Source organism: Balaenoptera acutorostrata, chromosome 4, assembly GCF_949987535.1.
Source record: "Balaenoptera acutorostrata chromosome 4, mBalAcu1.1, whole genome shotgun sequence".
NCBI lineage: Eukaryota > Metazoa > Chordata > Mammalia > Artiodactyla > Balaenopteridae > Balaenoptera > Balaenoptera acutorostrata.
In genome coordinates this window covers 28,368,838-28,393,676 of record NC_080067.1, presented here as the reverse complement: position 1 = coordinate 28,393,676, position 24,839 = coordinate 28,368,838, and the positions used below count along the sequence as shown (strand labels likewise).

At 35.8% G+C, this 24,839-nt stretch overlaps 1 protein-coding gene across 2 annotated transcripts in view; it reads right to left on the bottom strand.

The window, feature by feature from the left end:
* Positions 1-24,839, bottom strand: part of PLS1 (plastin 1) — a 108,354-nt gene that overhangs the window by 20,006 nt on the left and 63,509 nt on the right. For both annotated transcript variants that reach the window (XM_007188081.3, XM_057545969.1), the window contains exons 4-11: positions 23,094-23,223; positions 18,345-18,477; positions 16,795-16,876; positions 8,963-9,128; positions 8,739-8,881; positions 7,740-7,835; positions 4,949-5,144; positions 186-264 (exon numbers count right to left, since the gene is read on the bottom strand). In XM_007188081.3, the coding sequence (XP_007188143.1) occupies positions 186-264; positions 4,949-5,144; positions 7,740-7,835; positions 8,739-8,881; positions 8,963-9,128; positions 16,795-16,876; positions 18,345-18,477; positions 23,094-23,223 (1,025 nt within the window). The remainder of the gene's footprint in view (positions 1-185; positions 265-4,948; positions 5,145-7,739; positions 7,836-8,738; positions 8,882-8,962; positions 9,129-16,794; positions 16,877-18,344; positions 18,478-23,093; positions 23,224-24,839) is intronic.

The following is a 24,839-nucleotide window of genomic DNA, read 5'->3' as shown; positions in this document are numbered from 1 at the left end:
TCTCTTTTCAAATAATACTTTTCTTTTAAAATCTAGTGTATTGCCAATCCCCAGCATTCTGCTACTTTAAATGTTGGCTAAAATTCTTGAGATTTTTAGAAAATGTTCTCATGTAAACATACCTACAATTTGAAACTAGAAAAGTTGGACCCTGGCCATAAAGCTGAATCACCTAAAATATTTACCTGTACAAATGATTAATGTATGGGTTGACTCCCAAGGAATTCATCCAGTTCCGAAATGTCCTCTCTTCCTTGCTTTCTCCTAGAGTAGACACAAGTTCACACTGATGATTCAGGACAAAAGAAATCAAGAAGTATATTTTAAACCATTGTGGCAGGTACAAACTGGCCATATATACTTTGCCATGGTTCCTACGATACTACAATCTTTTTAGGGGGAAAAAATCTCCTACTGCCAAAGTCCTTGTTTTCCCTGTCTAGAAAGCCTCCATTTGCTTTCTAAATGTCTCCATCTAGAATCCCTTACTTGATGTCTGTGAATTACTGAGCCATGGGTTTCTCTGTTAAGAAAAGTAACAGATAAACTTATGTGGTCCTATCTGTAGTTAATGATTACATGCAAAAGGGATTGGCTAAAAATTAATAAAGCAGTCTTTTAAGGTAGCATTAGCACATTAAACAAAAATAGAAAAGCTATACCTTCCTCAATGCAGTATCTCTAAATTTGTACAGATTATGGTTTTACACAGGAAAAGTGTCTGAGCACACAAACCTGCATTTTAATCACACCAAACAGCAATGAAGGGGAGAGGTAATATAAAAACAAGCAACGAGGGGCTATAACTATTTTACAGGCTTCCTGAGTTATTTTAGATTGTCCCTACTGAAAATACATAAGGGACACAGTCCCCATTCAGAGTGCGAAGAGAAAGACACATTTCATCATAGTAAGTCACTAGACCTCAAAGATCACCTCAAGAAGAAACTCCTGCAGGCACTATTATTGAACCTGTGATTACCTACGCTCCCTGAGCAGTCTCTTCACAGCAGTGCTTACCCCATCCATAAGGGAAATGTGGGCTCTGGTATGCCACAAAGTGGGCAGAGAGAGATGGGGGCTCTTTTTGCCACGTCTGCTTTCTGGTCATCCCCTGGATTGCAGACTGTCCTAAGTGACCATCTATAAATATTATTGTTTGTTTTTCAGCCAAGTTAGGAGACAATGGAATGGCCCTGCCTACACCTCATCACCAGACTCTTGAAAATTTGAAACATTTACACTTCTCACCACTTCTAAGCCACGGGCAAGTCCAGGTCACCATCTGGACTTTGGCTCATGTGGGATCCCCAGGGCAATTTGGCACATTTAACCACCTGAGCTCCAGGGGCCCAGTCCTATGCAGTCATCCCTGCAGTCATCTTCAGACTGAGTGCCACACATAGTGTACACCTGCACACCCAGAACAGAAATCCAAACCTTGTGAAATCTAAATGATTCTGTTTTTTTGTGCCGACTGTTCAGGAAATAATCTGCCCCCTGTATTTTCATGTGGTTTTCAATACCATTACCTAAAGCCTTTCCCAGAATCTGCTTTAATTCTTGCTCTATTCAATTACATAGCCATATAATTTCTTGCTTAACTTTTGTTCCCTCTGGTCTGTAAAAGGTAACTGATCAGTCTGTTGTATCTGCCACTGCCATTTTATAATACATAACTGATATGAGAACGTTTTTAAAAAGAACCAAGTTAAACTAAATACTCCTAGAACCCACGCTTGCCTTGTTTTAGGAGTTATTAAATAGGTTCAAATTAACTATCTGAACTTTCCTGGAAGTGACATAAATATAACCATACTATGATCAACAGCTTGATGCATTGGGTTCACCTTTTAGTTGTTTCTCTATTACATTCTATTATTTTGCTATGTATATAAATTTTTTTCTAGTAATTAGAGAATTTTTACATTATTTCCATCTAGGAAAATCCAAATTATGTTTTAAGATTACAAACATCGATAGTGTATAACAATAATTTAATTTTTACTTAAAGTAATATGCAATTTCTGCTGAACCTGATGATAAAAGACATTAACGTTGTATTTTGACTGAGTTCTGAAACTATTACAAACTTCAGTGTTTCCTATTTCTTCCTATTGTTCTAAACTAATTATATCATTATTTTAATTTTTGATACCTGGAAAGTGAAACAGATTTTATAAGTGAGCATTTATTTATCTAATACCATTTCAAATTGTCTCGGTAAATAAATGCTAAAAGCCAGAAGCACTATGCATTTGTGCAAGAGCCATGGTAAAGCATTACAAACACATATGTATTCCGGACTGGAAATGTTGTCTGGATTTCAGACAACTGAAGCCATGTTCGAGGTAAAATCTTAATTGCTGACATAAAAGAGAGAAAGAACTATAAAACATTCTTTGCACGTTCAGGGCCAAACTGACACTGCAATTGATAAAAGTTTCAGAGAAAATAACAAATATATTAAAAGTAGGCTACTAAGAGGAAAGAAAAGGAACATCTATTGAACACTCACTACATGTGCTAAGTGATGTATTAAGTGTTTTCCTCTTCCCGACCCGAACATTATTGAGCACATACTGTATGCTAAACTCATTCATTCATGAAAGGTCATTTTAACTTGCTCTGGAATTCTTCAAAATAAGTATTATTAGTCCTGTTTTATATATGAGAAAATCAAGGCTCACAAAGGTCACTCAGTTATTAAATGGTGGTGCCATGATTGGGACAAAGTCTAATTCCATGGTCTCTGTATTTTCTATCACCACAAATGAATTCTGAGATTGTCTCTCTATATGTAGCCCACATATTTGGCTCAATTTAATACAAAGATTTAATATTTAACTGGGCTTTTAATTTTCTTTAATTCCATACAGATAAAATTCTTTGCCAATGAGGACATACTAATATATGAATATGGGATGTGATAAGGTCAAGCTTCAAATTTCATAAGGCTCTACAAAAACAAATGTACAGAGGAAAAAATTCCAATGACAGTCAAAGTCAAATTCATTTTTGGCAGATGTATCAGGACATACATATGTTCTAAATAAAGGTGACTGATAAATATTTCCCACAGTATCTTTTTACATAAATAAAGTAAATACTAATGGAAATATTTAGCAATCCTATTCACACTGAAAAATTCCAAAAGCATGCTGAACACTAGCAAAAGAATTCAAACGTGACAAATAGGAGAGCGAGCAAGTTGGAAAAGGTATCTAGCAAGAATTCAGTGACTATAAAAAGCAGATCATTTTTAATATGCCACTCTAAACAATGCCTTCTACTGTAAGACACAGAGGAATTTTGAAATTTCCCAGACCGATAAAAGCACAGCAGTCTCCCTTTAAATTTTTTAAAAGTTCTAATCCCTCACCCTAAATTTCTCTGCTGAAAAATCAACATTTTTTAACCTATCTTACCTCTCAGTTACATATCTATGTAGAGAACACAATCTTTATTTTACTGAACTTCTGAAAGAGTGAATTAATCATATTCCTCAAAGAACATATTTGTTAAATCTGAAACTTCTTTCATTAGTCAAAAAGCTGTAATCATAAAGTGACCAGGACCTTGGAACTCTGGTTGTGGCAGTCAAAGAGAAAAAGACGATGAAGCTGATTTCTCACTCTGTCTTACTGGGGAAGAAGGGAAGAAGGTGGGTGATGTGAGAGAATGAACAACACTGCAGTATCAAGTTCTCCCCACCAGGAAGAATCCTCACCTGAGGACCAGCTTCTCCAAACCAGGGCAACCATGAAGACTATTTTAGGAGTGGCCCTAACCTCTGACAACTGCCACCACTGCTGCCACTGTTTTTACTCTTAGTGCTGGTACTAATGTGGGTTTTATTATGCATGTGAGTGAGTGTGAGGATGGCAGAAGAAAAGGAGAGAGGCTGAAACAGATAAGGAGAAAGAACTAGACACTGAGAATGTTTTTGTCATTATGATGATTCATATATTGTAAGCGTCAATGACATTTAGTAAATGTAATGTAGCTAAGTAATACAAAATGATCTATGTTATAGAATCTAAACAGATCCTGCCAAAGATTACTTAAGATAAAAGATAAGTTTGTTTATTCACAGCAGAGGGATAAAGGCTTTACATCAAATCATGAAATCCAGTTGTCAAAATTGATTTCTAATGTGTTAACAACTACACTATTCCATCATTATAGAAGGCAAATTATGTGGAGAGTTTACATAATCAAGTCTTGCTCTGCTATTCTAATTAGGTTTCATTTGTGTTTCTTGCTTGTCATCATTCATTCTTTAGGCATATTAAGACAGAAAAAAAAAAACACAACATGAACAATGCAAAAAATAAATATCAACCCAGACAGAAAGAATAAATGGTACTAATAAAAAGAACATTCAGAATGAATATATTTATAGAGTATAGAAAAGTACTAAATACAGTACCTACATTAGGAGGGGTCAAATCTGCATTTCATGAAGCAAAACAGGAAAGTATTATAAATTATGAGACAGATAACAATAGCCCACACACAAGACAAGTAATGAATATTGTAAATTTTTTCATGTACACTAAACACATTAAAAAGAGAACAATACTGGAGTCAAACTGTAGCTTTCAAAGGAGAAAAAAGCTACAAATAATTATTTTTTCCAATAGCTATAATTCATTGCCCATATTGGTGGTGTAATTATGTTATGTGGTCATTTAAGAGAACGTTTTAAATGTATGATAGTTTCCACTAAACTCTTACGGAGAAGTGACAGACATGTAAAATCTACCTCAGCATTCTCTTTTAACCAAAATGAAAAACGACTTTAAGTTGAACTTTTTAATGGATGCACATGCCTACACACAGTGAACTTCATCTCCCACCACAATCCCCTACCTCTGACAGTGAAGTAGGACAATACCACAAAAAGATACACACAGTGAATCAATTAAAGACAGAAAGAGCATACCTTCCAATAAATTCATATCGATGTCATTATTATCAGGCTTGTGTAGGCTTGGGTATGTGTTAAACAGGTTAGCTACAAAAGCTAAATTAAGTTTAGGATTGCCTGAAACCACATCTGCAGGAGTAACAAACTGTCTGCAGCCCAGTTTATCTGCTTCCCGAAGCATGAATTCAGCACGCTTCAAGTCATTTTCCTCCTAAACAATGAAATAAAACAAAAACGTTCAAGATTAAACTTTTTACTGGCATAATTTTTAATTCATATACATATTTATAAGCAACTACTTTTTTGGAAATATATCAAATAATGGCTCGAAATAGGGTAAGAATGTGCAGAAATTCCAAATTAACTTCCCCATTTCTTTTAAATCGGTAAGAACAAGTCTCCGAGTTTTCTTGCTGGGATCAGAGGAATATTTCACCCTCATTGCTGAAGTACTCAACAAAACTCTCAAACATTATATCAGTAAGCTTCTACTGGCTGAATTATAGGTAACTTGCTCAAGGCCATATACTAGAATGCTTTCTGGCTAAGAGGCTTAGCTATCTCACCCTTTCTACTCTGGTATTTCCAGTAGACTCTTTTCTCAATGAAAAACAAGTTGGGATACATATAAAAAATATTAAAATCAGTAGGAACAGCACTTTTCACAATTGCAAAACCCTGGAAACAAACCAAATGCTTATCAACAGGAGAGCAGATGAAAACTGTGAAACTGTCTTATATTCACACAATGACATATAACAATATGAGTGACTCATTAATATAATATGTTCAAAATAAGTATAGACATTTAAGTACCTGATAACTTTATATGAAGTTAAAAAGTAGAATAAATTTTGTAGAAAACAAACTTATGGTTACCAGGGGATAAGTAGGGGAGGGATAAATTGGGAGATTGGGATTGACATATACACACTACTATATATAAAATAGATAAGTAATAAGGACCTACTGTGTAGCACAAGGAACTCTACTCAATACTCTGTAATGGCCTATATGGGAAAAGAATCTAAAAAAAGAGTAGATATATGTATATGTATAACTGATTCACTTTGCGGTACACCTGAAACTAACACAACATTGTAAATCAACTATACCCCAATAAAAAAATTTTTTTAATTAAAATAAATTTAATTTTGTAAGAAATACATTTAGTTGAAAGAAAACGATAGCAAAAGAAAGGCAAAAAACGATGAACATAAGATTCAAGATGGTGATTATCACATTAAGGGGAGGCACAGAGATGGCATAGGGAAGAACTACACAGCTAAATGTAAACTGATGTCAAAGTCTTAGCTTTCTTGTTGGATTGAGTGTTTGTATGAGCTTGTTACAATTTCAATACAAACAAACAACTACCAAACAAAAATAAATAAAAAGAGGGACATGCCTGGACCCATGATGAGAGTATATCATGACCAAGGATTATGACTTATCTAATTCTGTGCACCAGAGTTGTAAATAAAATGTAACTGAAATCAGAGAAAGCAATAGGTTCAATGCTATTAAACAGCAATAAAAAGCTCCTCAGGTAGACATGAACAAATCACAATATGTGGACCTTACTTAGATCTTAATTCAGATAAATTATAAAAAGAAAACCTGACATTTATGAGGCAACAGGAAATGTCAACACTGACTAGTTATTTTGATATTACAGATTATTATTAATTTTTTAGTTATGTAAGGTATTATGGTTATATTTTTAAACGGTCTTTATCTTTTAGAAGTACATATTGATGAAATGATATCATGTCTAGGATTTGCTTCAAAATAATATGGAAGAGGAAGCAAATAGGTAGGTGATAAATGAAGAAACAAGACTAACCATGAGTTGATAGTTGTTGAACTTAGGGGATGAACACATGGTAGTTCAGTATATTAAGTCCATTCACTTTTGAATAGGTTTGAAACTTTCTGTAAGTTTTTTTGTCTTCCTAATTTTTGTACTCAAGCTAATTTGTAAATTTTGCAATACTGATTTTTTAGATTTTATAATAATGTAAAATATAATTAATTAGTGATGACTCAAGTTGCCTTTAAAACTAAATATTCTGGATATTACACTTTAAGTACTTAATAGATTTTCATACAAACTATAATCTGACCAGATTTTAAGGTTTCGATAGAACCATCCCTGGTATTTACAACTTATGCTAAAAGAATGGGCTTCCTATAAAATGTGTTAGATGGGTCAGGATTTGTATCAGTTCTTCCTACACCATAAATACTAGGAATTGCCATTTTTTATTTTGTGTATTGTCAAATATAAGTTGGAAGAACTGATAATCAATTGCTTAGAAATCTCATAACAGCTTGTTGCTCCCTTTCCTTGTGCACAGCCGCAAAAGCACTCTGGTGAGTTCCAGTGACGTCGCACCAGGGAAATGTGGGTGTAGGGTTGATTCCACACATACTCAAGGTCAGAATTCTGCAATTCCCCTTCCTCACTCATGATAGCCAGATGGCTTAGCATGGAAATTTGGAGCCTAGGGCATGAAAAATAACTTCTGAAAAGCAAAGAGCCAAGGTTTAATGAAGGGCTGAGGACGCCACCAGGGAATGCTGCCTGAAGCGAACTGTACTCTAAATATGACTGTACTCGCTAGTCAAATTCATAGAGATGCAAAGTAGCATAGTGGTTACCAGGAGCTTGGGAGAGCTTGCACTTACTGCAAATGTAATTAACGCCACTGAGCTGTACACTTAAAATGGTTAAAATGGTAATTTTTATGCTATGCATATTTTATCAAAATTTTTTAAAATTTTAATTAAAAACTATACTCACATTAAATCCTGAAAAGTCAATGGCAATGGCAGGTCCATCATCCCGGTCACCTTTAGGTGCAATCTGATTAAGCAGATGAAAATAGGCTCTTGAATCCTTTAAGGAAAGAAACAAAACAGAATTTTTCAAATGAATAAAATCATCATTGGATTTAGGGGGGAAAGTATTCAAATTAAAGCAACTGTCCTCATCTCAAAGAATGGAATAATAACTTAGTAACCTTTACTTATTACTTACAGGATCCTGAATGCACTATGCTGTTTCACACTTGAGAGCTTCTAGCAACACTGTTTCCTAAACCTGGAATGCCCTTCCTCACCTCTTTCATTTGTTTACACTCCTAAGGATCAGCATCAGTTAAGATTAGGGTCAAGTTTCCTTGACAAGTCTCTTCCAGTGGGGAGGAAAGTGTTTCAAGCTACTTCAGTTCAGAGACACACCTGAAGACCTCCTTTTGTCTACTGATTCCCTATGCCCTCTGATACTTTGGTTTCCTCTTAGCTGGTTGTTGAGAAAGTAGAAGTAAGTATTAAACTGGTCAAGCCCACAAGGGCCTCTAGTCTAGCAAACAGATGCAATTCTCAGTCCAAATTAACAGACATTCTCATTAAAATCTAGTCTATCTGTGGCATACAAAAAGGGAAACGATGCTTTAATCTGCTAATGCTAGCATCTCTTTCCTCTCACAACCAGTTGTATTTCTTTTTAAAAGCCAATAAACCAGTTTTTTTTTTTTTTAGTAAAAGATTTTGTGATTATAAGTGGGGGATCCACCGCACACAGAGAAATGCAAACATTTCATTTTCTACGCTGTGTGCTTGTGAATTAAACTTCAATTCAAATTTAAGTCTGTGATTGAAGTTCTTTTTTGTCTTTGTTTAAAAAATCACAGCCATAACACACACACACACATACAAATTAAGTCTGAACTCCTTTTGCTTTTGACATGCATTCTACATCCTTTTTTTATGTCACAGATTTGAACATTAAAATATGAACCTTAATGTCCTGGCTGAAGTTGCTGATGGTACGCCATCCTGCATTGGTCAGATGGTAGTTCACCCAACGCAGCAGTAATTCCTCTGGAGAAAGCTTCATCAACTCTTCTAGATCCTCACCTTCATTTAGCAATGCAATCAGGGCTGAGAGGAAAACAATGAAATATAAATTCTTCCCATAGTAAGTATATATCAATGAAAAGTAAATATTTTTGATGACCTTACCTTCATTCCTGGAAATCTCAATATCAGCAAAAAGACCAACTTTGATGATCTGCCAGAGAAGTCCCAAGACCAAGTGAGGTTTTCCTTCTTTGAGATCCTGTGCGCCAATGTTGACCACTGTACAACCAATGGCTGAGGCAGAATTCAGGGCTAGGTTTAAATTTTCCTGAATCACCACAAAGAAAAATACACGTGAGAAAGTATTTTCTAAACTCTTATCAACAAGTTGTGAAGGTAAATAAGACACAATGGATGGTTAAACTTCCCATTTTTTAACATAAGTAGTACTTATATCACCTCTATATGCCAATGACTTTCAAAGCCGTATCTCCAGGCCACACTTCCTCCCAGCACTACACCTGTATACATATTTGGTTATGTCTACCTGGATGTTTCACAAGTATCTCAAACTCAACATGTCCATAATTGAAGCAATTTTCTGGCCATGCTTCCCTAGTCCTCCTCTAATCCTCTATCAAAACTGGCTTTTCCTTTATTTCCTGTCTTGGTTGATAGGACCAACCTTCATTCTTGCTTCTTTCTTCCTAAGTCAGAAACCTGAGCAGAATCCTTGTTCTTCTTGCCTCTAACATCCTATGACCAATTTCTGTCAATTCCACCTTCTAAATACCTCTGGAAACTGTCAGTGCCTTTCTTCAAGTTTCTTAATTCCTTCCTAACACCCATGCTCAGACTTACTCTCTAAAACCCACCTTCCATAGTACCCTGCTGTTGGTAACCTTATTAAAATATGGACCCTATGGCATTCCCTAGCTTTAAAACCCTACAAATGTTCCCCATCATTCCCACTATCTCCTCTCACTCACTCTGTTCCAGCTCTATAGGGCCTTTGAACTTGCTGTTCCCTCTGCCTGGAACACACTTTCCTCAAATATCCACAATTCCTTTATATTGCTCAAATGCACCTAATGGCTTTCTCCAGTTGTCCTACACAAAATAGCAAGCATCACCACAGCCTTTGCAGGCACTCATTATTCTCTATTTCACTCTGTATCATTCTCTGACATGTTATATAGTTATATGTTTATTTTTATATCACCCCCAATTAGAGTATGAGCTCTAATTATGATGAGAGAAAGAACTCCTACAACTCAACAACAATAAAACCTGATTAAAATATGGGCAGACAACATGAACAGACATTTCTCCAAAGAAGATGTCAGATGGACAGTAAGCACGTGAAAAGAAGATCAACATGACTGATCATTAGGGAAACGTCAACCAGACCACAACGAGGTACCACTTCACACCCATCAGGATGTCTATTATTAATAAATAAATAAATAAATAAAATAACAAGTGTTGGAGAGGATGTAGATAAATTGGAACCCTGTGCATTGTTAGTGGGAATGTAAAATGGTGCAGTTTCTGTGGAAAATAGTATGGCTATTCCTCAAAAAATTAAACACAGAAGTACCATATAGTTTAGCAAATCCACTTCTGGATATTTACTCAAAAAAACAAGCAAGCTAGGACTCAAACAGATATTTGCATACCCATGTGTGTAGCAGCATTATTCACAAAAGCCAAAAGGTGGAAACAACCCAAGTGTCCAGCCGCAGATAAACAGATAAGTAAAATATGGTATAGGCATACAATAGAATATTACTCAGCTTTAGAAAGGAAGGGAATCCTGCACAGGCTGCAACATGGATGAATCCTGAAGACATTATGCTAAGTGAAATAAGCTGGTCATAAAAAATAACTACTGTATGATTCCATTTATATGAGGTACCCAGAGTAGCCAAATTCATAGAGACAGAAAGTGGAATGGTGATAGCCAGGGGATGGAGGAGTGGACAATGGGGAGCTTTTTTTTTAAAATTAATTAATTAATTTATTTATTTATTTTTGGCTGCACTGGGTCTTCGTTACTGCACGTGGGCTTTCTTTAGTTGAGGCGAGCGGGGGCTACTCTTCTTTGCGGTGCATGGGCTTCTCATTGCGGTGGCCTCTCTTGTTGCGGAGCACGGACTCTAGGCACACGGGCTTCAGTAGTTGTGGCACACAGGCTCAGTAGTTGTGGCTCACGGGCTTCAGTAGTTGTGGCATGTGGGCTCAGCAGTTGTGGCTCACAGGCTCCAGAGCGCAGGCTCAGTAGTTGTGGCGCATGGGCTTAGTTGCTCCACGGCATGTGAGATCTTTCCGGACCAGGGCTTGAACCCATGTCCCCTGCATTGGCAGGCGGATTCTTAACCACTGTGCCTCTAGGGAAGCCCCAGGGAGCTATTATTTAATGGGTATAAAGTTTCAGTTTGGGAGGATGAGAAGAGTTTTGGAGAAGAATGGTATTGATGAATCCATAGCAATGTGAATGTATTTAATGCCACAGAACTGTACACTTAAAAATGGTTAAAATGGTCAATTTTATGTTATGTGTATTTTACAACAATGGAAAGAAAAGGAAAAATGGCCCAGAGCCATCTTGAAGGTGCTCTCTATGGCCAAATCTGAGACAAGTTAAGCACCAAAATAATCAAGCACAGTAATGAATTAAGCCACTGGAACAAGTAGGAATTCCTGAGTCCTATCAATGACAGAGAGAGAGAGAAGAGAGGTCTCTGGGTTACAGACGAATGCCAAATAATAGAAGACTGGTAAATGTGGAGGAAGTGCTGGAGTTGAGAAAAACCCATAATTTTGCAACCATCATGGTAAAGACCAAGTTAGGAAAGAATCATCAATCTAGGGAATCTAAAATCTAGGGGAAAATTCTGTTACGGAGCAGGATATCTGCATAGCCTTCAAGTGTTTCCTCATGGACTGCTTATTAGTTGCAAGGGAGAAAAAGAAAAGGAAACAGTAATTATACAGTGGAGAAACTGGGTAACATCTTAACCTGATGATAAAAACTAACATCAACTATAAGAGACATACAGATATCTTGTGCCTCTCAATATATAAATTTATAAACTTGATAACTATACTGTGGTAATGTAAGAGAAAATCCTTGTTCTGAGTAAATATATGCTAAGGAATTCACTGGTAAAGAGTGACGAGGTATGTAACTTATCCTCAAGTGGTCCAGGAAAAAATGTTGTGTACACACGCACACACGAGGGAGAGAGCACAAATATTAAAGTGGAATAAACCACTAACAATAGGTGAACCCAGGTAAAGGATGTATGAGTGTTTTTGTACAGTTTTTAGTTTTGCAACCTTTTCTAAGTTTTAAATTATTTTCAAATAAACCTAAAAAAAGGGTAATTCAAAGTTTTTTTTATCCAAACATGCCATTAATTTTAATCTAAAAGCTTACTTGAAGGCAATATTTATTTAATAATATTTATTAATTTTTGCTTTAGTTGTCATCTATCAATGCTATACCAGTGATCAGAAACACAAATGTACAGAAAAAGAACCACCAAACAACAACAAAAAACAGTTTGGGACAACACAAGGCAGCAAATTGGAAAAGACACTGAATTAGAAAAATTTACAGTTACCTTGGCTTTTAACTTTTTTTTTTTTATTCCCTCCTCAAATTTCTTCCCTAAATAACAAATGCATACTATGTACCGATGACATTTTTCTGATCACCTTTTCACCTTTTGGAAAGGCACGGTGGCCTGTTTGCTACTAGGCCTTATTTTTGTGGCCATTTAATGGTGATAAATAATCAATACAGTCAGACTTTTAAGTCACCAAAGGTAAGAGGAGGTAACTTTAAGAGCTAGGGGATTTGTTGTTAATTGTGTTTGATTTGCTTTGGGGAAAAGGTAGAGGTTGCCTTTTCTTCTTTTATTTCTACAGTCCACATTCGGGTGGGGCCCCTGCTCCCACAGTTTGTTTACATTTTTATGTTTACTAGCCAGAAGTTACACAAAGGTTTACAAAGCAGAGTGATTATTTCAATGGCTTCCTCTTGCAGTATGCTGAAGCAATTTATCTTGCTGGGCTCCAAGTAAATGGCTGTATCTCTTGGGGTTTAGTCAAGGGTAATTGAAGTAAGCATTTGGAATTAAATTATTTTTGTAGTGGTATTAAGCAATATTCATTTAAATGCAGTTCTCCCAAAAGAAGGCAGGACCAGAGAATCCTTCAATACATTTACAACCTAAATAAACATGATAAATGTGAAAATATTTTCAGTAAATTTCAAGTATTTTCTAGATATTCAGAAGATTTTTCATACCTTCAGATATGTTTAATTACCTTAAATCAAATCAATATAACTTTCAAGAGACAGCCTCTGCCAATTTACACTAGACCAGTAATATTTTTCTCTCTTCATTTCCAAGAGCATAAAGAATGTTTGCTCTGGTTGTGATTCCCCAGAATGCATTAGCTGGGGAAAGAACTGGACTGAAAATTATTCCAGTAATAGTGTTAATCTTGCAGTGACCCATTACCTTGACAGCATGGTACTGTGGCCAAAAGAGATATGTAATTTCACCAAATTGACCATAATAACTAGTGAGAACCAAAACCTTCCACTGCTTTTCTCAGCCTGGACAGTGACAAGGAAACCACACCTTAATGTGACTTTGCACTTATTCCTGTGTCTTCACTGGCATGACTTTATTCTTCCAGGAGAAGAAGGCAAAATATTTGATTGTTCATTGCAGCCACTACTTGCAAGACCTATCAACTCCGCAGTGGAAAGCATCAATGGACAGTTAATCCTCTAAAAGATCCTTTGACACCCTCACCTTGAAATCCTCCCCTTGCAATTTCCACCAGTTCTGACTGTTGCATCAGTTGCATCATCATCCTTACCCAGTCATCCGTCTCCTCTCTTCCCCTCTCCCACAGTGAAAGACCCACCTTAAACCACAATTCCAAATCATCAATTCTAACCTCAGCTTGAAGACACTGCCACGGCTTTGCAGGTGGTGTTTTCTCTTACTGCTGTAAGCAGTAAAACTCAGCTTTGTCTTATCAACAGGTTATGTTGGTGATATATGGAGAACCAACTTTTGATGTTAATTTTATTCAAAAATGTTGGCTTTACAAGTATAGTAAATGACTTATGAGTAATTGGCTAAAAATGGATTGAAAACAAGGAGCTAAAATATGTTTCCTCAAATAAATGGTAGTTTCTAATTGGTAAATACATTATTGCCCTACTGGAAATGAGGGAATGGAATGACCACTATTGTCTAGAGCCAATTCTAAGGAACAAGAAGTAACAGGAGCACCCCATACAGAGGTTGCTCTCCAAGTCCTAACATGGACAACTACCCTGAGTGCTCAACCTTCCTTCCTGAAGACCTGTTTTGGTGGGGACAGGCGAGAACAATGGGGAACCTTCACCAACGGAGACATAAGAGAGGTGTTGTTCCTCCTTGTGTTTCAGTGTCCTAATCTGTAAAATAGGATATCTTACCTTACAGAGATATTAACAAAACAATCAAGCAAACATGGCAGTTTATCTTGGATAAGCCATCCATTCTCTCCCATCTATTTTGTGCATCAGTGAATTGTCTGTGTCTAAGATAGAGTCCACTTTACCAGGCAGAAAAATTTACACTGCTGTGTTAGATGGTTTCTCATGTCCCTTCTATTTTGATTAACTATCCAGCTCTTTACTAACAGTCTCAAATAGGGATTGCAAGTTTTCTTTCTTTTAATTCATACCACTTTGCAAATTTTCATTTCCAATAAAGCTTCAATTCCAGATGAGCCCACTTTTGTTAATGATTTTTTTTAGAGGGCTGTGCTAAACACTTATCGGGTAAGGACAAAGGCATTCTTTGTTATTCAGATTTCATCCTTATTTTACATACCATCACTTTCACTGCATTTGTAACGTCCAAATGAGATTTATGTTTTCCCAACTTAAAGTGTAATTGAAGTTAAGGTTATACATGTGTGTGTACATTTGTAAACATATGTAAGTGTATAGTATATACATACACACCTTGTATATATGTGAGTATATCAATTGCAATGGATTTTTTACATTTATAAGGAACAGATTCAATCTCCTATACCTACTCTTGTGTTAGTTTCCTGACTTTTAGGTCCCTAAATCATTGGCATCTGTTTGACTCTTACTCATATAATTATTTTTCTTTCAATAATGACAAATAATCAAAAGAATGCAGCTCAGTAACACACTGGGTAGAAAGAGAGATGACAAAGTATCCAAGATCATAAGTGAGTCCTGCTCTTAGCTACTTGATCACTTTCCCTTGCTTTCATAGTTATTGTATGTCATTTTCATCCTTTTATATTTCTCTTCTTTCATACATCATGATACTTTACCAGCCTATCATCATGAGGTGAAAAACTATATTATCACAATCCTTTGCAAATGAATTAGGCTTCTTCGAGATAAAGTTTCATGGGAAATGGGTAGCTGTCTAGCAGATCTATTCCCAGAGCTCTAAAATTACTGAATAAACAAAACAGATTTAATAACCACAGTAACACTCTGCCCCTTACCAGAGGGCTATCTTTTCTCATTCTACATTAGTACACTTTTTCAAGCAGCTTAGAGACCTCGACTATTACCCCTACTCATATTGGAAGAATGCTATCTCTAAAAATAGAAATATAAAAGACTTCGCCCCTCAGACCCATCCTATAGTATTGCAAAAATAGTTACAGAACATTTTTCTTCATTTTCTCCAATGCACTGCATATAAGTATTAAAAGTAAAACCGTACAATTAATTTATACAGTAGTAAGAAATGTTGTATTTCAGATTCAGGGCCATAAAAAAATTGTGTGACACATGTATTCTAAAAATAAGATGTATATTTTCAACAATGATAGATATTAGAGGAAACATCCTGACACAAGATATGAAGGAAAATAAACTTCTGGCAATTGCAGTCAGAAAGGGGCTTCTTCAAGAATGGTAGTTTCTGCTAGGAATATGTAACATTATTGGAAAATGGGGGTCAAGAAAGCCATGTTAGTCAACAGCCAATTCTGCACTACTCAAGCATAAAGGGAAATGGGAGGACCCCTTGGATAGTCTGAGACTAACCACATACCACTACTCCAAGGTCATAGCTTCCTTATAGAAGAGTCTTAACAACCTTAGCAAAATCAAGAATTATACCTGCCAATAGAAATAAAGGAAACAGCCTAGCAGTAGCTCACTTTTAATAGTTACAGCTGTGACTAGCACATTAACTTAGTTGCTTATTACTACCACTACGTGAGAGTGGCAGTATAGCTTGGTGATTAAAAGGATGGGCTCTGGAGCTAGACTACTGGGACCAGATCCTGGGTCGGCCACTGTGCAACCTCTCAGTGCCTCGGTTTTCTCATCTGTAAAATCATAGTATCCACCTTATTTTAAGGCTGCTGGGAGGAGTCAAAGGGATAATTCATGTGGTGTGTTTAGAACAGTGACTGGTACCTAGTATGTACTTAGTAGATACTGATATTCTCCTATTGATCTAGAGATTTTGAGGGAAAAAGTGTGGTGGCTATAAATTCCTGGACTTTAACAAGATCTGAATGGAGAAGCTGACTACAGAACAATCTAGTACAGAAAGAATAGCGAAAATTTTGTGAAATGGTAAAACATGTGGTAAAACTATGGAGTATTCTTATCTCAATCAACCAACAAAAACACTGGCATCAAGCAAATATTCATTAATAAAAATAACTCAGTAACTACAATAGTTGAGTAACATAATCTGAATACTACTTTGTTTCATCCACCGTACTTTGAATCTTAATTTCTTCATTAAAAAATGCAGCTGAATTTTTACTTAGTAAAAACCTAGTTTTTAATAGGAAACCAAAATTATGTTAAATCAAAGGATTTGCCTGGGCCTAAAGATCCATTAGTAAGGGATCCATGATCCTTACAGTAACATGATTACTAGCAAAGGACAAATACTTACAGAAATAGTGAAAGGGGTGAGCTTCTTCTTATTAATGGCTCTTTCATCAATTGTATCTGGTTCAGATAAGTTGATCATTTTACTAAAGAGAAAATGGGAATAATTTAGTTTAAGACTCCCAGAAATGTTTTCAGTTTATTTTTGCAAGTAGACAATAAAGTTAAATTTTGAAAAGTAACCATCCATTTCTTTGAAATATTATACTATAATTCATGTCAGGGACTTAATTTTAAAAATCTAAGAAATATTCCCTAACCTAAAACACATTCATCATTCACTGCAATTGTAACCTTAGCATTTCCTTCTAACTGTTTTCAAACACTCTTGCATTTTCTTTATGTGAATCTTGCCTTTATTTCCTTTAATGATCATCAACATTCAGCAGCCTGAAATATTGAACAAAAAAATCCTCAAGAAGGCAAATTTCATAAAGTGGTATCAACAGTGTTAAAATTACTGTTGTTGCAGAAAGATGAAGAGCCAGAGACTTGGTCTGAAATTTCAGTAATTCAAACATTTTAAAAGAAACTAATATAAATTTTATCTCTGCATTTTAGAATACATTTTGTATTTTAAAATAAAGGTAAGAAAATACCCATTCAATTCATAATAGGAATCTCCTCTGAAGGTCAGAGGAAGAGATCAGACTTGTAGGTAGAATTCAAGGTATATTGTATACGTAATGTCCTCAAAACTAATATCCTGTACTCATGGATGGTTTTTTATTTTTAAGTAAAAAACACAGAAAAAAGACTGAGGAAATGTGCCAGAATATCAATAATAGCTATTTATGGGCGCTAAGAATATTTGTGGTGGTTATTTTCTTCTTTGAAAGTCTTCTGTTTTTTTAATAAACTTAAAAAATAAAAGACATCTGCTTTGTTCAAAGAAGTATGCTGGGACTTCAGTACACACAACAAGGGCAAAGACATGCCCTTAGAGAGTTTACAATCTAGTGAGCAGAAATAGATTGCAAAGAGCCATGGATATGACAAGATTGAATTAAAATGTTAATCTAATTTAAGCACAAATGAGATACATAGTTCTATTATATTTCCTCACGTTCCTGTCCCAGTCAACGATCAACAGTCCCACACTGAGAAGTGAAGAAAGAAACCATGGGGAATTCCCTGGCAGTCCAGTGGTTAGGACTCTACGCTTTCACTGCCAGCAGGACCAGGTTCAATCCCTGGTCGGGGAACTAAGATCCTGAAAGCTGCGTGGCACGGCCAAAAAAAGAAAAAAGAAAGAAAGAAACCCTGTGAACATTATTAAATGCATCAGAGGAGTAACTCAAAAGTTTCCTGGCATCGTTAAGGAAGCAGATGAAAAAGATACCAAATAAGAGATTGCACTTGAAAGAAAATGTTGGAAAATATATAGTACTTGATTTTCTATATAATATATATAGAATATAAAAATTTCAAGACTAATGTAGCTACTTGTTAACTAATTTCAAAAGACAATGGATTCACTGAATTGTAGTTTTCACTGAATGCTCTTCAGTGGACAGTAAGAACATAGCTCCCTTAACGCAATGCTCAACTCACCAAAGAAGGATGCCATCGGCAAGTGATTTGAAAAGACTGCCATCATTGGGATTCATAGGTATGAGATGCTTACAGTCAGCGTCATTCTCCAGGGCTTTGTTTACCCAGTTAACAAATGCCACTTTTTCTTCCTCTGAAAACAGAAAATCTTAGTTGGCATACCTCATTTCACAAAATTAATTGCACTGCAAAAACATAATTTTAAATTTCCGTTCAAAAATAATAAATGCCAATTTAAAAAACCCTATTGAAACAATAAAGGGTTTAAGAGGGCGTAGGTTTAAAGAAAAAGGGGAATTCATTCCACTTTTTTCATCTGATATATCAGGGAAGAGTAAGTCATATAGCTTAAATGAGCACAATAAATATTCGGTTTGATTCTAAAATCTTTCCAAATATATAGTGCTTCTGAGAGCTAGTAGATCAGGAACCAAACACCAGAGGTCAGATTACACACACACACACACATACACATATATGCCAGGGGGGAAAATACAAGAAACAAATAACCACAGCAATAAATTCCACCTGCCCCCAAAAAAACTTTTATAGAGTTGTGATTTGGAACTTACAACAGAAATACTAGTTTTAATCAAGAGTTATTTGAATGAATAAAATAGCTCCGTTTCTGTAGAATGTCTGTTATAAGAAAACTGACACATCTAGATACCAGTCCTACTCTCAGCCATCTTCATCCTCAACTTCTCAACCCATGGCTTCCAGCATAAAAACAGTGATCTTTAGGCAGAAAAAATTGTTGGGCTATGCAGTGGGGAAAATAGGAAGGAACTTAAAGGAGAAATGGTCTACTGCCTTATTATTATTCTGTAAATATAAAAATGATTTAACAATATAAAACTTAAAGGAAAATAATTCCAATTTCCATCACAGGGTAGCTGGCCTTTCTCTTTATTGCCCCAATTCCTAGAACTAGGTAATTTTCCTAAGGGCATATTTGGCAGATACCCCCAAATTCAATCCGACACACACACACAATCAATAAAGACACAAACATTTACTTCTGTACCTATCATTATCTGCCTTCTTATCTTCTTACCTCACTATGCATACCTGCTTAGGAACTTAGAATCTAGGGATTTAAAGATCACTAAGATACTGTACCTCCCATCAAGGAATTTTTAGAGTAGTGATAAGATAAAACAGATATACGAAGAAATGCAACTAAAGGGAAATGAACATACCACAAGAGTGATATAAGTAATGTTTCAGGGAATTTAAGGAAAGAATCATTTCTCATTAGGTTGATCAAGAAAAGGCTTTATGGAGAAGGTACTATTTGAAAGATAGATATTTAATAGGTGTAGATGGTCAGGGAAAGGAAATGTGTTCCAGGTATGAGATACCACTTCCCAACTACTGGATGGCTGTAATAAACAAAATAGACAATAACAAGTGTCAACGAGAATGTGGAGGAATTGGAACTTTCATACGTTGCTCGTGGGAATGTAAATGTGTGGCCCCTTTGGAAAACAGTTTGGCAGTTCTTTAAAATGTTAAACATAGAGTTACCAAAAGACTACTCCTAGGTATATACCTAAGAGAATTCAAAGCATATGTCCACACAAAAAATGTGTACACTAGTGTTCATACAGAATTATTCATAATAGCCAAAAAGTGGAAACAATCCAAATATCTATCAGCTGATGAAAGGGTAAACAAAACATGATATTAGCCATAGAACAGAAATTATCCAGCAATAAAAAAGAATGAAGTCCATCAACAGACGAATGGATAAAGAAGTTGTGGTACATATATACAATGGAATATTACTCAGCCATAAAAAGGAACGAAATTGAGTCATTTGTTGAGACGTGGATGGATCTAGAGACTGTCATACAGAGTGAAGTAAGTCAGAAAGAGAAAAACAAATATCGTATATTAATGCATGTATGTGGAACCTAGAAAAATGGTACAGATGAGCCAGTTTGCAGGGCAGAAGTTGAGACACAGATGTAGAGAATGGACATATGGACACCAAGGGGGGAAAACTGCGGTGAGGTGGGGATGGTGGTGTGCTGAATTGGGCGATTGGGATTGACATGTATACACTGATGTGTATAAAACTGATGCCTAATAAGAACCTGCAGTATAAAAAAACAAACAAAACAACTAATACTAAACTTTCATTGGGTTATTTGTATGGAAATATGTTAATATAAATGTTTCAGACATTACATGAAATTTCTAAAAATGTTATATTTGTATTTGTATGGAAATATGTATGGAAATATGTTAATATAAATGTTTCAGACATTACATGAAATTTCTAAAAATCTTATATTTGTATTTGTATGGAAATATGTATGGAAATATGTTAATATAAATGTTTCAGACATTACAGGAAACTTCTAAAAATCTTATATGTTCTGGTATAAGGTTATAAGTAATAATCCTAGTTATTACTTTAAAATGTATATCTCAGAAATAACTAATTTTCTTGTCAACTGCATTATTATGAACTTTCATCAAATCTTTAACCATGGTCATTTTTAAGTCTTCTGTCATTTACAGACAGTTCTGGGTGTACTCTGATGATTTTGCAAGTATGTTCCTATAAAAGGGTTTCATCTTCAAGAAATTCATGGAAAAGACTCTGACAAGTACAGGTTTCTGGTAACTGACTGTACTGCTGAACTGAATGAATAAGCATTTTCAGAACTCTAATGAAAAACTGATGAACTCATAAAAGTGCTAACAAAAGATCAAGATGAAAAAAAAAATTAATTACATGGGACTGAGTGAACTGATGAGGATGAGTATAATTTTTGTGACTTTCTGTCTGAATTAAAAAAAAAAAAAATCCCACAAGGACTCAGAGGCAAAGAATATACAAATCAATTTTCACTGCAAAGTAAAGGAGCTGTTACAGTGGAGGATTACTGGACTGAATGTCAATATTATGACATAGTATGAGTGTGTTTCATGTTTGGTAATTGCAATCATTGTTGCTTTTGTTATGGTCATCCATGTACAATGCTTGGTGTCAGTCTATTTATCTCTTGTAAAAATAAAATACAGTGTGTGTGTGTGAAAAAAAAAAAAAAAAAAAAAAAAAGAATGAAGTACGATACATGCCACAACATGAATGATCCTTGAAAATATCATGCCAGGGAAGAAGCCTGTCAAGTGAAAGGCCACTACTGTATAATTTCATTTACATGAAATTTCCAGAATAGGCAAATCTATACAAATAAAAAGTAGATTAATGGTTGCCAGAGCCTGGGGGGAGGGGAAATGGAGTGGCTGCTAATGAGCATGGGGTTTCTCTATGGAGGAATGAAAGTGTTCTAAAATTACAAGGTGCTAATGACTGTACAACTCTGAATATATTAAAAACTACTGAACTATACTTTCAAAGGATGAACTTATGGTATCTCAATTATATCTCAATAAAGCTGTTCTTTTTTTAAAAGCCATTAAATATTCTGTATCTGGTTCTAGATAATGGTTACATGGGTGTATTCATAGGTTAAAAAAATCCTCCCATATACTTAAGAATAGGGCACTGTATGCACGTTACTCTGTGCATCTTATACCTCAATAAACAAGTTAAAAAAAAAATCTATGGTGATAGACATCAGAAAGTGGACAGTTACTGTTAGAGGCAAGAGGGAGACACCCAAGGTGATAGAAATGTTGTGTTTTGATCTGGTTGGCAGTTGCATGAATGCAGCTACACGATGCATACACACGTGAAAACTCATTGAGCTGCACAGGTAAGATCACAGCACTTTGCTAAATGCATATCACACCTTACTAAAAAGTTTTTTTTTTTTTAAATGGAGAAGCCATTTCATTAGAATGGACAGGCAGAAATAGAGTTAAGGAGTAAGTACCTTTCAAAAAATGGAGGTAGCAGTTATAGACCACTGCCTTCCCCACTACACTTCCCTGGTGGGAAAAAAGTTAGGAAAATATATACAATGGGTAGGACAAGTGTGAGTATACTGTTAGAGGAAAATCCATTTAGAAAGGAAGAGAACCAAGAGGATAATTAACAAATTCAGATCTCAAAGGAAGAAAGAGGGGGAAAAGTTAAAGTGAGTTTTTTATCAAAAATTTTAAAAGCATAGTTCTAATTATGTTAACATGAACAAAAGGAACTTGGCCAAAGGCTTTTAGGCATCTTGATCCTGAGAAGCAAGCCTAGCATGGGGCAAGCCATCTCCTCTTAGGAGTTAATGTGACTCTGGATTTCCCACTGGGCTACAATCCAGTGATCCTATCAGATCAAGCAAATCAGGTGCTGTGCTCTACCAGTCATTTGGTTGCTTGATAAAAGATGAATCAGGAATCTCAGTTCCCCAAAATGGTAAGTCCTTGCAATAAACCTCTCCACCATCCCTAAAATAGGTCTAAAGTAAACTCATCTCACTGGTCAGGATGAAAAATCCATTCCAAGGTCATGATTAAACACATTCAGTGCTGAAATATAAATAACTTCTATTTTGCCATTTCTAATCTCTGTTATCCACTGTTCCTGACACATAGTAAAAACTCATTTATTATTACTTATCATAAATTCTAGGATTTTTCATTCTGACACCTCTGAAATTATGATACATTTCAAATCTGATGGCACTTTATAATTTAGTCTCATTTTTCCTCAAGAACACATAAAACAATGGTGTGAATTACAATAAATGTCATCTTAGATTTGATGAAATACAGGACTTGTTGAATGAACCAATGACTGAAAGATTAAATTTGGAGCAGGTGGTTGGTTACCTGAATAAGAATGCTGTGTGCCCTCACTGGAAATGGATGAAGTTCCTCCAATAGCAGTAATCCCTTCTCTCTTGTTAATTATTTTTCTGAATGTTTTGCTGATGTCTTTGCTTTTTAACTCTTGCATTAGCTGGAATGGGAGAGAAGTAAAATTGACTCGATTAAATAACCATTAAAATCCGTGCAGCGTAAAGGATAGTTATTTATTCGGAATGACATCAAAATAAATACTAATCAGTTGTTCTTGCGCTTATTGCTTGTGTAGACAGATAACTCTCATGTCATTTTATAACAACACGAAATGGACAAATGTTTGCACCCCAACCTATAATTAAACTCAAAGTGTACACACTGAAATTGTTCGCCTAGACTTGCCATGGTCTTTTGTACTAAAAACTAAAGAATAACTAGCTACATGATGAAGATTTTAAAATGCCTTAACAAAGATATTATCCCATCTGAACAGCTCAAACGTATACATGTTAAAGTCAAGAAGTCAGCTTTTGTTGGAAATTACACAGGCATAGAGAGAAACGCCCCGTCAGTCCCTCTGTCACTGGCTGCCCTAGAACCTGGATAAACTGAATTCAATCAGTTCTCCATGCAGCAGACAAAGTGAGTTTTAAAAAATGCAAATCTGATCATGTCAATTCATGCTCTATTCCACTGGCTTCCTACTGCTCTTAGGATAAAAGCAAAAATCCTACAAGACCCTGATGACCTGACTCACTTCTCTACCTCATTCCTAACCCTCAGCATCTCAGCTCCAGCCACACTGATGTGTTTTTCAAGTGCTTGAGAGCATTCACCACCCCTAAAGGCACAGAGGCTCTACACATGCTGTTACCTCTGCCTGCCTTGCACAGTACTCATTTCCCCCACCCACCCCTTTTATCTGTTCCTTCAGCTGGCAACTCCGTCTTCACAGCTTCAGGGACAGTCTTCCATTTCCCTGAATCTCTGAGTTCCCTAACCTCCCCACCAAGTTCACTTCCTCCTACTACAAACTTTCAAGGGACCTGTCCTGCTCTGTCACAGCATTTATCACAGTTATCTTTTATCCATCTGTGTGAGTCCGTCTTCCCCTCCACCTGTAAACTCCAGGAAAGCTGGAGCTACATCTCTTTTTGTTCAGCACATTACTCACAGTGCCTGAGTTCCTGGCAAGAAAGGAGCTCAAATATTTGCCAGATGAATAAAGAATGCAAAAGCAGACAATTTCTATTTCATAAATATTTATTCAATTATATTAGTGAATAAATTAGTTCATTAATTTTAATATGAAAGACACAGTCATGGTGGTGTTGATGGAAGGTGGTGACAGCTCCACCTCAACTGCCAGCTGGCAGTGGCGACTCAGTCATCTCTCTCAGCCTGAGAGGTTTGAAATACCTGATATGCAATATTCACTTCTATTTTCCTTTTATTGGTGGAGTCATATATTATTTTGCATCTTCTTCAGTTCCCTGAGTCTCAAGGTAGTTTAATAATGAAACCATAGCTGGCATCAAAATTCACCTGGTGGCTTTACCGAAACTGAAGATATAACCAATCACAAGGAAACAACCGGTTTCCAGGAGGTATATCTTCCATACCTTAGCTATTTCAGTTACAAAATAATATTCCACTTCTCAAGACCAAGTACTAAGATACAAAAATATTCTGCATACAGAGATAGTCAATAAGCATTTAAATTCAACTGTAGTTTTAGTAGGGCATGAAAGATGATTATCTAAACCTGACTTC